Source organism: Neoarius graeffei, chromosome 13 (assembly GCF_027579695.1).
Source record: "Neoarius graeffei isolate fNeoGra1 chromosome 13, fNeoGra1.pri, whole genome shotgun sequence".
Classification (NCBI taxonomy): Eukaryota; Metazoa; Chordata; class Actinopteri; order Siluriformes; family Ariidae; genus Neoarius; species Neoarius graeffei.
This window is the reverse complement of record NC_083581.1, coordinates 71,900,988-71,915,556: the sequence shown is the minus strand read 5'-3', so window position 1 is coordinate 71,915,556 and position 14,569 is coordinate 71,900,988. Positions and strand designations below refer to the sequence as shown.

General features: G+C 41.1%; 1 protein-coding gene across 3 annotated transcripts in view; it reads left to right on the top strand.

The window, feature by feature from the left end:
• b4galnt1a (beta-1,4-N-acetyl-galactosaminyl transferase 1a) overlaps nt 1–14,569 on the top strand; it is a 60,032-nt gene that overhangs the window by 31,409 nt on the left and 14,054 nt on the right. For all 3 annotated transcript variants that reach the window (XM_060938481.1, XM_060938480.1, XM_060938479.1), the window contains 4 exons: nt 1,092–1,198; nt 11,712–11,749; nt 11,983–12,163; nt 14,423–14,524. In XM_060938481.1, coding sequence (XP_060794464.1) covers nt 1,092–1,198; nt 11,712–11,749; nt 11,983–12,163; nt 14,423–14,524 — 428 coding nt within the window. The remainder of the gene's footprint in view (nt 1–1,091; nt 1,199–11,711; nt 11,750–11,982; nt 12,164–14,422; nt 14,525–14,569) is intronic.

The following is a 14,569-nucleotide window of genomic DNA, read 5'->3' as shown; positions in this document are numbered from 1 at the left end:
TCTTTCGTGTCGGCTTTTTTACTCAAAATGCCAAATACAATTGACAAGCGAGACGAAGCAAAGGTATGTGAAATCGATGCTGATAAAAAAAACAGAGAGACAAGCTTTTGTCTTTGGCCAAAAAGCTGAAGAAGTCGTCGAAATGATTAAATGAAAATGAGAAGTGACTGAACTATAAATAATTGTATAAAGTGTACATAAACTTAGCATTCGTTTGATTTAATACATTGAACATGTATATGATGGTCAGTAAATCTGAATTAATGCTGACAGTTTTGAAAACTTAAATATTTCAAAAGACTTTGAAATCATATGCAACTAATGAGGACATAGGGTGACTGACCTTTTCTCCCTAAGAAATTTTATTTAATATATGAACATTTTGATAATTAATAAAACTTGCGTTTAATGTGAATTTAGTTTGTCATTTTTGTTGATCATAAATTATAACCATACCCTTGAATGTAGAATGTGATTTTATTTTGAATTCAAACAATACTCCTATTGATTTGAAACATATTTTCATGTAAATATATAAAAAAGACAACAGATTTTTTATCTACTACAGCTCAGATTGCAGGAAAAGTGGTTTGTAAGGCCTTATTTTTCAAAATTTTCCTGGGGGGGGTATCCCTCCCAGACCCCCGGCTTCGGGCGCCAACTTGTTTTCTGCTTTTTTTGTTGACCACCCACTCTCATCCCTGTATTATGGCATGTTACAAAAAATAAAGAAAAAAAATCAGTCCTCGTCTCCAATTTACGAGTCTGAATGCAGTTAATGCACGAGTCTGAGTCATCAGTGCTCAAGTCCAAGTGGAGTCACAAGTCCTTAAAATCGGGGCACGAGTCGGACTTGAGTCGGAGTCCTGGACTCGAGCACACTCCAAGCCTGCATCCCTGCATGATGGGCTTTGAAACCACTGGAAGGGACGAATGGATGGATGATGCAAATGAAATTGTACTTGTTACCGTAGTGCTTTTGTTATCTGCTCTACTACTTCCAGAATATTCCATGTAACGTTTTCCTACAATGAACGTTCTGCTCTGAAATTTTGCTTACAAGTACTCTTTCTGCTTTTTTGAACTCACAGGTCACGTACAGCAGCAAACCTTCTTCTTATTGCTGAGGCAAACGTTCCTCTTCAGTACCCCATCCAGGGTGTCGAGGTCCGGCCTAAAAAGTCTACTTTAATCCCTGGTGAGAGCCGCAGTTCTAAACCTGTCTCTGAATGAATAATTAAAGTTGCTTTATGTCTAAATTTGTCCTTAGAATTGTGTTTACGCTGTGGACTTTTTGATGTTGTACAATATTCCGAGATCACAATTACATTTGTCATTGGTTTTTACACCCCAGCACTGCTGAATTCTCAAATATGATTGTGCTGAAGGCGTTGATTAATTTTCTTTAACAGCAGCTCTGATGGTAGTGTTGGCTGTAATTTAAAGAACAGGGTTATATTAATAAATAACTGTTTAGTTAGTAATAATGAATTCACAGGGAGTTGTATGGCAGATGGCCCACATAATCTCAGGTTAATAATTAAGCAGAAAGCATGGACAAAGAAAATGATCTTCTCATGGAAATGGGTAAGCTTTCAGTATATTTATAGCATTCAACACTGGTGGTTGCAGTGTCAGGAATTTGCAAGTTTACTATCATAGGGACATTTTCAGAACAAAAGACTATTTCCTGTTTGTCAAGCATGTCGAGCTGCCTTTTTTTTTTTTTTTCCTTATTAACATCAAGAAGGAGGGGAGGGGAAGAAATTGGTGAGCGGATACTTGTTTGTAGCTGCTAGAACACTGCTGATGACAGGAAATAACTTATGGATGTTTTGCAAAATTAAATGTAACTATAAAGCATTTGTGGTTGGTGGTGTTTATAAAAAAGAAGACTCGTAGGTGTCCCAGACTGAAGTGTACAGTTTCTTGCAAAAGTATTCATCCCCCTTGGTGTTTTGTCACATTACAAGCTAGAATTAAAATGGATTTTTTTTGGGGGGGGGTTACACAACATGCTTACCACTTTAAAGGTGCAATTATTTATTTTTTTATTTTTTTATTTTTTAATTGGGACACAAACAATAAGATAAAAAACCAAAAACAAATCTGGAGTGTGGATAGGTATTCACCCCCCCACCCAAAGTCAATACTTTTGTAGAGCTGCAATTCCAGCTGCAAGTCTCTTGGGTTATGTCTCTATTACACACATGCAAACTCCTCACCTTTCGGCGAAATTCGCCGTTTTGGTCCCAAAATAGGTCACTTGTGTGAATCGTGTAGATCCGAAGAGGTTTTTTTTTTTTTTGGGGGGGGGGGCGGTAGGCAGGCTACAACGTTATCATTGCCAAACATTTCACTTACAAGGTTACAGCCAATCGAGATAAACAGTTACTAACACGCGCTTCTTTTCCATTGGAGTTCTGATCAGCTGGTGTGCAACCCACTGCTGGTTGCCAGTCCTCGCTTACGAATATTCCACAGATTCAGACCGCAGTGTCACCTTTTTATAGAGAGATCTGGCAACCTCATCTCGCGACTGGATCTGAACATACCAATGGAACAGTTTCCAGCGTGCTCGGGGGTGAATAACCATGGGCGGATCTACCAGGGTGGCATAGGGTGGCAAATGCCACTCTAAAAGAAAGCCTTGCCACCCCTGCTGCCACCCCAGTTGGCAGCAACGAATTCAAAGAAAAATTACGGCCAATATGACATTTACGTGCACGAATTTCCAATGTCTGACTGCGGCGAATGCAGCACGAGGTAACGCCAGAGATTGGTTGTTTTGGAAAATTGAGAGGCGCGAAGCGAGGGAGCCAGGAGTCGCGAGGAAAGGAGACACGGGAGGACAGAGGTAAAAGCTGATTAACTATCTATCAAGAAATGAAATTATAATGAATGAACAGTGCTAGCATAGTTGCGATGCTGATTTTGAGAGGATAAAAATCAGGTTGGAGAACGTTATTTAGCTAACTATACATGTAAGGCCAAAAAAAAAAAAAAAAGGGTGTTTCCGGTAACCTGACCGATCGAGAATTTCCGCGTCGAAATTGCCGACCGTAAAGTTTTTATTACAAATTTCCCTCGATATTTTAGTGTAAGCGGTGTTAGTTTGTCATAATTTTTTGTTTCAACGTATTCAAGTTGTGAAAGAAACGATAAAAAGTAAAATGTTTCGCCACTTCTATCAGCCCTCCTGCATAAACATGGAAGCGCACTTGTATACTGAAGGAGGAAGGGAAAACTGAGCCGAGCCGCCATTTTGAATCCTCATTCAAGGCTGTAATGCAAATTGCTTCCTCTTCAATATACAAGTGCACTTCCATGGCAGGAAAAACGCTACGTTTTGCCGCCTATGTAGTCCCCTATTTATACAAATAGGAGTCATTCAGGATTCAGCCATGTTTTTGCTCGACCCAAGTTCTACAGTAGACTAGGCTAGGCCGTCTGCTTTTAATGGAAGTAGCCTAGCCTAGGACGTTAAACCATATTTTCACGTTATTTCTTGATAAGGTGTTTTCACGTTATTACATGAAAATATCATGAAATAACGTGATAATTTCGTATCATGAAATTACGTGATGTTATATTACATGATAAATATATTGTAAAAACGTGATAACTTTGTTAAAATCAATACTACGTTCAAACATTAGCTGAAATTTTAGTTCTAACAGCCACAGAAAACATAGCACAGCGGGGTCACAGGGAGTCTCTTGACTCTGGAAAAAAAAAAGGGTGTTTTTCTTTCTGTTAGACTTGCTGGGTAATCATAACCCCATCATTAAAAAAAGACTTGAACAACAAGCTAAAAATGCAAAATACACAAGTAAAACAATACAGAATGAAATACTTGAGTGCTTGGCTGCAATGGTCAAAGAGGAAATCATCCAGGAAGTTAAAACGAGCAAGCAGTTTTCAGTTATTGTTGATGAAACTAAAGATGTTCAGAAAAAAGAGCAAATGTCATTTGTTCTGAGATTTTTTCAACGGTGTGGTTCATGAAAGCTTTCTGGAGTTTGAAGTGGCAGAACACCTGGATGCCACCACCTTAAGTGACAAGATTATATGCTTCCTTGAGAAACATGGGCTGGAGTACAAGAAAAACCTTGTAGGACAGGGCTACGATGGCGCAGCAGTGATGCGTGGGGCACATGCAGGGGTTCAAGCAAAAATAAAAGAAGTAGCCAAACATGCCTTCAGATAGCAAACACACTTTTTGTGTCTCTGTGTACTATCCAGTTCTGGATAACATGATTTGGAGAAATATTTTCTAACACGAATTGTAACATTATGCAGGGTGTCCAGGCACTAAATCCATCAAGTCCAACTTTTTTGAGAGAGGAGGCTGTTCTGCTATTGGCTGAAGCTTATCACTACGTTCACACTGCAAGGCTTAATGCTCAATTCTGATTTTTTTGTGAAATCCGATTTTTTTGTGAGGTCGTTCACATTAACAAATATATGCGACTTGTATGTGATCCTCAGTATGAATGAAAAGCGACCTAAAAGTGTTCCGCATGCGCATTGCAGGATACGACGATGTCACACGCAGTGAGCATGGCCAGTGTTTACGGAAGTAACCTAAAGTTTCCTGTGTATGACAGTAGCCAGCATGGAGTACCTGGCAATGATGCAGTTGTTGTTGCGACGGAGCCAGAACATGCACAACAGCCTGATGTTAAGGAGGTTGAGAAGGAAGAGGGCAAGGGTTTTGGCTCAGGCGTTCTGCGGGGTAGTGACTGCAACCTCCGTTCAAAGGAACGTGTGGGTGCAGAGTCGCATTGATGTCATGCGCCATGTTGTTGTAACTTTTTTTTGAGAGACCCGCTGCCTACTTCAGCGCAGAATAGTGACGTTTGTGGCTTGTTGATGACGTGTAAGTCGGATGAATGCGACCTGGCGGTTCAGACTGAAGTCGCATATGAAAAGATCGGATAGGAATCGGAATTAGGACCACATATCCAAACGGCCTGGGTCGGATTTGAAAAAATCGGATCTGTGTCGTTCATATTGTCAATAAAAGATCGGATACAGATCACATATGGGCGAAAAAATCGGATTTGAGTCACTTCAGCCTGCAGTGTGAACGTAGTGTATGATTTAAATATTGAGGATCTTAAACATGAGTTACATCAGACGAGGAGAGTACTAGACAGAAAAAAGGAGGAACAGGAGAGTCCTACCACTCTCATGGAGTTCACTCAGTTTTTGGACCCATACCAAGATGTTTTTTTTTTTTAGTTGTTCAGGTTGTGTAAAATAGCGGTTGTCTTGCCTGTGAGCAGTGCATCCTGCGAACGAAGTTTTTCATCTCTCAGGCTCATAAAGACTTATTTGCGGTCGACTATGACAGAAAAGAGACTATCAAGTTTGGCTGTACTCAGCATTGAATCAAAGCGCACAGAAGCAGTAGATCTTGATAAATGTCTGAAGCGTTTTGCTGAGCAACATGGAAATCGCCGCATTCAGCTGTTGTAGGCATGACAAGTTCATGTTATGCTCACTGGTGAGCCTTTACAAAGCGTGAGAAAATAAAACTATAAAATGTGACACTGGTGTAAATGGTTTAAATCATGCTGAACTTGAAGCAGTGGTGTTATTGTTGTTTTTTAGTGTCTGTTCTTTTGCATACACAGTATAAAACTGGGGCGGCACGGTGGTGTAGTGGTTAGCGCTGTCACCTCACAGCAAGAAGGTCCTGGGTTCGAGCCCCGGGGCCGGCGAGGGCCTTTCTGTGTGGAGTTTGCATGTTCTCCCCGTGTCCACGTGGGTTTCCTCCGGGTGCTCCGGTTTCCCCCACAGTCCAAAGACATGCAGGTTAGGTTAACTGGTGACTCTAAATTGAGCGTAGGTGTGAATGTGAGTGTGAATGGTTGTCTGTGTCTATGTGTCAGCCCTGTGATGACCTGGCGACTTGTCCAGGGTGTACCCCGCCTTTCGCCCGTAGTCAGCTGGGATAGGCTCCAGCTCGCCTGCGACCCTGTAGAAGGATAAAGCGGCTAGAGATGAGATGAGAGGAGTATAAAACTGTCCAGAAACGGTATAGACCTCATCTGAGAGTGTGTGTTCTTCGCGAACAATAAAAGCATGAGATTGTTTGTTTGTCTGTATGAGTTTGTAAATGGCAGCCCATGCCCTTTTGTAGTGTGTACATACTATTTGTTGTCAAACTGTGATAACTGTGATTAAATTCAGTATATATACACGTCTATAATACGTTGCCACTCCTCAAAAATTCCTGCCCCCCTCTTGCCACCCCATAAATATTTTTCTAGATCCGCCCCTGATTTCACATAGGTGATGTCTTTTTAAGAAAATTGACAGACAGGGATTGGCCAGGTGTGTCCTCTGGGGTAGGTCTGTTAGATAGCACAGGCAGCAATATATACCTTTTTGTAAATAGCCCACTGTGTTGTACACAGGAGTGAAAATTAACTTCACAAAATATCAAACTTTACCGGCCACTGACATATAAATGGTACAATTTACCGGCCACTCAACAGTAACTTATTAAGACATGTTTATGGAAAGTTATTTTGTACTGTATTAAATTCAAGATGTCACTGGTTGCAATTTTTTTTGTAACGTAGACTACGAAATGTACTTTTGCGCACGTGCCGTGTGTCCGTGCACCCTTCTCACCTTTTTCACCCCTGACCAGTTTGCATGCCTGTATTAGCTTAGCACATCTAGCCACTGGGATTTTTGCCCATTCCTCAAGGCAAAATTGCTCCAACTCCTTCAAGTTAGATGGGTTGCATTGGTGTACAGCAATCGTCAAGTTATGCCACAGATTCTCTATTGGATTGAGACTCAAACAGGTTTTCCTCCAATATTGCCCAGTATTTAGTCCCATCCATCTTTCCTTCAGTCCTGACCAGCTTTCCTGTCCCTGGAGATGAAAAACATCCCCACAGCATGATGCTGCCACCACCATGCTTCACTGTAGGAATGGTGTTCTCAGGGTTTTCGATTTGCGCCACACATGGCGTTTCCCATGATGGACAAAAAGTTTAATTTTCGTTTCATCTGACCAGAGAATCATCTTCCATGTGTTTTGGGGGAGTCTGCCACATGCTGCTGGGCAAACTCCAAATGTGTGGGTTTTTTTTTTTTTTTCTTTAAGCAATGGCTTTTTTTCTGGCCACTCTTCCGTAAAGCCGCGCTCTGTGGAGTGTACGGCTTAAAGTGGTCCTACGGACAGATACTCCCATCTCCACTGTGGATCTTTGCAGCTCCTTCAGTGTTATCTTTGGTGTCTTTGTTGCATCTCTGATTAATGCCCTCCTTGCCCGGTCTGAGAGTTTTGGTGGGCGGGGCCTTCTCTTGTCAGGTTTGTAGTGGTGCCATATTCTTTCCATTTTGCTATAATGGATTTAATGGTGCTCTGTGGGATATTCAAAGTTTGGGATATTTTTTATAACCCAACCCTGATCTATACTTCTCCACAACTTTTGTCTCTGACCTGTTTGGAGGCTCCTTGGTTTTCATGTTGCTTGCTTAGTAGTGTTGCAGAGTCAGGGTCTTTCCAGAACAGGTTGATTTATACAGACATCATGTGACACTTTGATTGCACACAGGTGGATCTTAATCAACAAATTATGTGGCTAATGAAGTGGATTGGTTGGAGCAACTCTTATTTAGGGATTTCATACGAAAGGAGGTGAATACCTATGCACACTCCAGATTCCTTCCTTCTTTCGTTCCTTCCTTCCTCCCTGTTATTGTTTGTCTCATTCTCATTATCTCTAGCCGCTTTATCCTGTTCTATAGGGTCGCAGGCAAGCTGGAGCCTATCCCAGCTGACTACGGGTGAAAGGCGGGGTACACCCTGGACAAGTCGCCAGGTCATCACAGGGCCGACACACAGACACCGACAACCATTCACACTCGCATTCACACCTACGGTCAATTTAGAGTCACCAGTTAACCTAACCTGCATGTCTTTGGACTGTGGGGGAAACCGGAGCACCCGGAGGAAACCCACGCGAACACGGGGAGAACATGCAAACTCTGCTGTAGGTACATTCCACTAAGAAACTACATTTCCATCAGGCCACTTCCGCGTTGACCTGCGTCACGCCGGGGCGGGGTCACCGCTGCATACAGGGAAGCATAAAACAATGGGACAACGCTTCCATCTTTGTCTCTCGTGTCCGGATTCCAAGGAATCTAGACGCACAAAAGAGATGCTCTCAAACCCGAAAACACTTCCTTCTTGCAAGATTCACCATCCAGCGCATTCTGTGCTTAACCACTGGCCAAGGTAAAAGTCCAGAATAGCGCGATCTTTAAACTCAACCGGAGTTACAACCGGTTTATTTGTATTAGAAGTGACGTCACGACTGCAGCCCAGGCAGTTAAAAGTTAAGAAGCGATTGAATCCTTTTTAACTCAAAAGCGCTGTGCATCTTATTCTGATCAGAGACTTTTCCTCACGAACGCTGAAGTTCGGACCAAGAATCCTCTGCTTTCCACGGGAACCACCCAAGTGCTCCGCTGGACCAGAAAGTTCTCTACGCCTCCATCACGAGCGGCTCACGTGCTCCAACGGCGAGGCCCGAAACTACAACGGCGAATATTTCTTCATATCTTGCTAAAGGCAGGATTAAGTAAGATTTTGGCACTTGGGCATAATTAAGATAGTCTTAGGAATTTGCTTTTATTGAAATAGTGTGAATTTAAACCCAGGTTTATTGTTACACTGTTAAAACATGCAGCGTGTTGATTTATTTTGTTAATCTCTCAGTTGTTTTAATAGATAGGCTGTGCATACTTTCCTTTACTACTAACATATTTAGTTTTCTTATTATACATCTTGACCACATTAAGATTTCAGGGGATTCAGTAATGTTATAAGCTAGTGAAATTGGCCTATGGTTGCTTTCTTTTAGCACACATTAGCATCCAAAGCTAATTCCTTTGTCTTTAGCAACACATGCTCAGTAGGCCTCACCAGGCCTAACAAACACACTTTAGCTAGGCCATAGGGCCTTTCACAAACACACACTAGCAACACAAGGCTAATCTAGGCCTCCACCACGTGTAGTTAGCTACACGAGGCTAAACACATGGTCAAGTCCTTCCCACACACACACACACACACACACAAGCACACATTAGCAACAGAGCTAATCCTTTGTTCTATTTAGATAACATTCCTTTGTTTTAGCTAGCAACAAGCTAGGCCATACACACACACCCACACCATATCATATTTGTATATATTGATTATCCATTTTTATCTTTGTTATAATAAATCCATTTATTATCAAAGCTGTGTGTATTCATCTTGTTGGTGTGAACAATATCTGAAGTCCCCAATCTCTCAACGAATTCAAAAAGGTGCATATAAGTTTATGTAATATGGTAAGTGATCGTAATAATTTGGAAATATACCATAATCTAGCTGTTTGGTAATTTATCCAGGATTAATGGTATGATTCACTAAATGATTCATTGGTATGATTCACTAAATGATTCATTGAATGATTCACTAAATGATTCACTAAGTGATTCATTGAACGATTCACTAAATGATTCACTTCAAATGAGACTGATTCTATGGTATGGTTCAATTCAAATGAGTCAAAGTAAACGATTCAATGGGATTGATTCATTTTAATTATTGACCTTCAAATTTAATGAGACTGATTTAATGAGATTGATCACTTAATTTCAATAATTAACTGATTGCACCCACACCGCACAGAAAGGCCCTCGCCAGCCACGGGGCTCGAACCCGGACCTTCTTGCTGTGAGGCGACTGCACTAACCACTACACCACCGCGCCGCCCGTTATTGTTTGTGTCACAGTAAAAAAAAAAAAAACACCTTTAAAGTGGTAGGCATATTGTGTAAATCAAATGGTTCTAACCCTCCAAAAATCCATTTTAATTCCAGTTTGTAATGCGACGAAACAGGACAAACACCAAGGGGGATGAATACTTTTGCAAGACACTGTAATTGCATGTTCCATGGATAGGATCCCAGTGAGTTTGTACATTTTAATACGGTTCTATCAGCTGAGCTTCGATGGAGATTTTTCACTCAGGCTGTGCAACAGTTTTTAAATGAATGAACGGTGTGAGAATGCAGTGAGATATCGGAGACTGAATTTCATCAAGCGTGATGAATAATATTGATCTCTCTGTACATTTAATATAGAAACATTTCATTGGTGCGTTTTATGGGAGGCCAGGTTTCCCAGGTCTCAAAACAATCACCTGTGGTATTACGCCTGTGTGATGTGTCATACATGAACAAATTTAAAAATTGGAATAGCTGTATTGTCAAACTGCTGTTTTATGAGAGGGATGATCATTTCTGGATATGCTGTTTTTGCAAAATGATCAACTTTGTTGGGCCACTTCACATCACCTTATTTTAATGTTGATTAGTTTGCTATAATGGCATGCCCCATTATGTTCTTTATCCTTATTATATTCCAAATAACTTGGGCAGATGGAGATCTGTCTCTTCCCTGTGTGTGCTTATACTAATATACTGAAGAATTGATTGCAAGCCAAAGTGTGTGTTCATAATGCAAACTTGGATGTTAATTCAGAATGTTTATCAGAATCAGAAGCACTTTATTTCCAGGTATGTTACACACACGAGGAATTTGACTCCGGTTCGACTTAGCTTTCATAGTACAGACAGAAGAAAGTATAGAAAAAAAAACATAGAAAGTACGAGAGAGCAAAGTCACGTGGCAGCCGTCTGCGGCGCCATCTTGGATGGAAAAATGGTGTTATGGTGTTAATACGTACCTTATTTCCTGGAGGAAGTGAAGATGTGTAATGTAACATGGTCTCAAACTATATTTAACAGTGATTCCATGAACTCGAGTTGTACATGAGCTGATAGACGCGCCGAGTTGGCTATAAGCCATGTACGAGGAGATTGAATGAATGAAAAAACTGTCATTTTTTTTAATCTAAATTCACTGGATTTTGAGAAATGGAGTTTTTTTTTTTTTTTTTTTGCATATTCAATAAATAACTTTATACAAACCTCCAGCAAAATCATTTCCGCTTAGACGAACTTCTTAAAAACCTATCGATGGCTGCACGAATTGACTTTTTTTTTTTTGGTAGAAAGTGCCGTCTTGCTGTCGTGCCAAGGTATAGAATAGCTTTAGACATTTTATTTAATTCTTCCTTAGACATTTCAGTTTTGTAATTTTCAAACTCCTTTGAGCTTTTGAACCAGACTAAAAAAAAAATTTAATGCTTAAAGATGAAGGATGTAAACAAACCGGCGAAACGACAGGAGCAATAAGTGAAAAATGCTCTAATAATAATTCTTGTAAAATAAAAAAAGATGCGTTCTTCCGACGAAATACTTTCATTCCATATTTTGTTGCTTTTGTACTTTTTCGGAGTTTAGTTTTTGAGTAGAGGTTTTTTTTTGTTTGTTTGTTTGTTTGTTTTAAATTTTGTCCTTGGTTGGTTCAGTAACACGCTCCGCCATTTTGTTTTTCTCTACTCACGGTATATGAGCTGATATCCTAGTAGAAGAGTAGCCAGAGTACACGATTACTCATTATCCAGTGAATGTGGATAGAATAATAATTTATATCTGCCTGTTTTGTTTGCTTTTCAATCCATAGATAAGTGTGCTGTGTGTCTGGTTTTTGTTTTGTCAGTTTTTGTTGCAGATTCAGATTTCTGATAAATATATATATTTTTTCTTGTTCTAAGGGTTGGGTCTGAAACTTAAGTCACGCAGAGTTTATTCAGTAAGTTTTTCTGATTGTTCTTCCACTATGTTTAAAATGGTTGTGTTTTGGTTTGTATTTGGATTAGGTCGTTCTGTATTTTAAACATGATTCTAATCAGGAACTCAATTTAAGCAAGACAGGATGTTATCCTTTTATGGTATACTAGAAAAACATTCCTTTGTGTTTATCATAGTTATGAACGTTGCTAGAGTAATGTTGTTGACCTAAATCTACTTCCCTGTTTGCTGCAGGTAAATTTAACTGCCACCATGGGTACCTTTGATGTTGCAGTCTTGGTGAATGAGGTCAATATAAGTGGGGCAGGAACGATGCACGTGAAACTCTCCAGTCCACATCTGTCTGCACTGAACAGACAACTTCAGTTGGTCATGTACACAAATACAGTGTTTCATCCCAATACTGCAGACGTAGGTGAGCTGCTGTGCTTAACTGAGGCTGTTTAACTGATATTGTCTTGAACCGATTTGAATGAAATGCTGATGTATTTTGTATGAGACTGGATCATTTCTGATTAGAGGTCTGCGTGGGACAGAATTTTCAGTCCCGCTCCAGCATTGTGCAGTCCCGCTCCCGCAAAGAATTATGATTTTCAGTCCCGCTCCCGCCCGCACCTGCCATATTTTGTCTTGCTCCCGCCCGCAAATCCCGCATGATGCAGACGTTCGCGTTATTTCTCACGAAAGTTCTTGTCATTGGCTTGGGGAATTAAACATACTGAGCTCTCCACTGACCGATCCTTCACCTAGTGCACGTAGCGAGGGTGCGCGTTGCCAGGCGGCATGCACAGCTGAGGCTTTACAGAGATACCCAACACACCTACCAAAATCTACAGTGGATATTAAGAATATTGTACATTGCACATAGCTTATATGTCACTCCTCACATTTACATTCTAGGAAATACAAGTAGGCCTATAAGAAATTAATATAATTTAAAAGACACAGCGTGATGGTGCCCCGCCCCCTACTTTCTTTTTAAAGCAGCACTTACTTCTGAAGCACTGTGAGCTTCACTAGAGGAGCTCTGCTCTTCTGCCGTGATCGGAGATCTCAAACACGGAGGAGCAGAAAGGAATCGGAAACGTACGCGAGATTAGACCACATCCGCAAATTTAGGCATCTTAAAATGTTTTTATTAATGCCAAATAAAATATCCAGCACAAATTATATATGATAGACATAAATTAATAATTTATAAATTTTATTTTAAACACGTTTTTAGTTAGCGAGACTGCAGCTTATCACCTCTCCCGCATTGTGCACTCCCCCTCCCGCCCGCGCCCGCAATGAGCTTTCAAAATTTGTCCCGCGCTGCACTGCTTTGCGTCGGGTCCCGCGGGACTCCCGTGGGAGTGCAGGGCTCTATTTCTGATGTATGGATGATGTTCAGCATGATGATTTTTTTTTAACCCCCCCAAATAAAGTTCACCTGATCTGCTTATAAATTTAAAGCTTGACGGCCTTTCAGTTTCATAACTGGTGAAATTTAGTTCCCTCTGAAATTTGGTCATTGTGATGTATGTTTATTTCTGTAATATCTCAAAAAAATATCAGGCCATTCTGTGGCTGGGAAGTTATTTAATTTGAGGGGATGAAAGCAAATAATGTGCATGAAATCGCTCGCTTCGCGCAGTCAAGCAGACAGAGGAAGTCCGTGTGCGCGCGCGCAGGTTTACCGTTGAGCGTGCACTGAGTTCCATCATTCTGTCGCTAAACGAACAGCTGATCACACCGAGGTGCTCGCTGACCGCCGATATTTATTAGCTTGGTCCTGTTTCCTTTCCTTTGTATATAACATAACGTCTTTTCTTCTTGCTTTCCGTTACTGTAGTCGGTCCTTCACGTTTCATTCACACACTCGCGTCCTCCATTTTTCTCTCCTGTTTCAAATTTGTCCCACAATGCCTTGTGGGGCGGCATGGTGGTGTAGTGGTTAGCGCTGTCACCTCACAGCAAGAAGGTCTGGGTTCGAGCCCCATGGCCGGCGAGGGCCTTTCTGTGCGGAGTTTGCATGTTCTCGCCGTGTCCGCGTGGGTTTCCTCCGGGTGCTCCGGTTTCCCCCACAGTCCAAAGACATGCAGGTTAGGTTAACTGGTGACTCTAAATTGACCGTAGGTGTGAATGTGAGTGTGAATGGTTGTCTGTGTCTATGTGTCAGCCCTGTGATGACCTGGCGACTTGTCCAGGGTGTACCCCGCCTTTCGCCCGTAGTCAGCTGGGATAGGCTCCAGCTTACCTGCGACCCTGTAGAACAGGATAAAGCGGCTAGAGATAATGAGATGAGAGACAATGCCTTGCGCGAACAGGGAAAGCCCACCATGTGATGCATGACGTAGTATCTTGAACTGGGTCCTGGATGAAGCAGGGGAAAATAGCGGAGAATTTATGGCCGCGTGGAGCTAAATTTATTAATTGTTTAAAAAAAAAACGAATAAAATTGGAAGTCTTTGATTTGAATTCGGTAGCTTTCGGTCCACTAAACAAAAATAACCGGGTGTCGGGGGGAAAAATTCTTTTTATGACCTACAGTTGAAAAATCTGAACAGCTTTAATGTCATTTTTGTAAATTAAAAAAAAAAAAAGCCACTTTTTTCTGTAAATTTGTAGGGTTGTCTTACTAATGCCACTTCTTTGGATAACTAATCCTTCACCTTAATGTTTTATAAACCAGTGCAATTTGGGACTGATGGGTTCCAGGCAGCTTTCACCATTAAAATCCGCCATGAAATCACTCCTAAGCTCTATGATCCCGGACCCACTGGACCTAAAGGAGGTAATTCATACAGGTCCTGATATGTAATGATGCACATACAGTGTT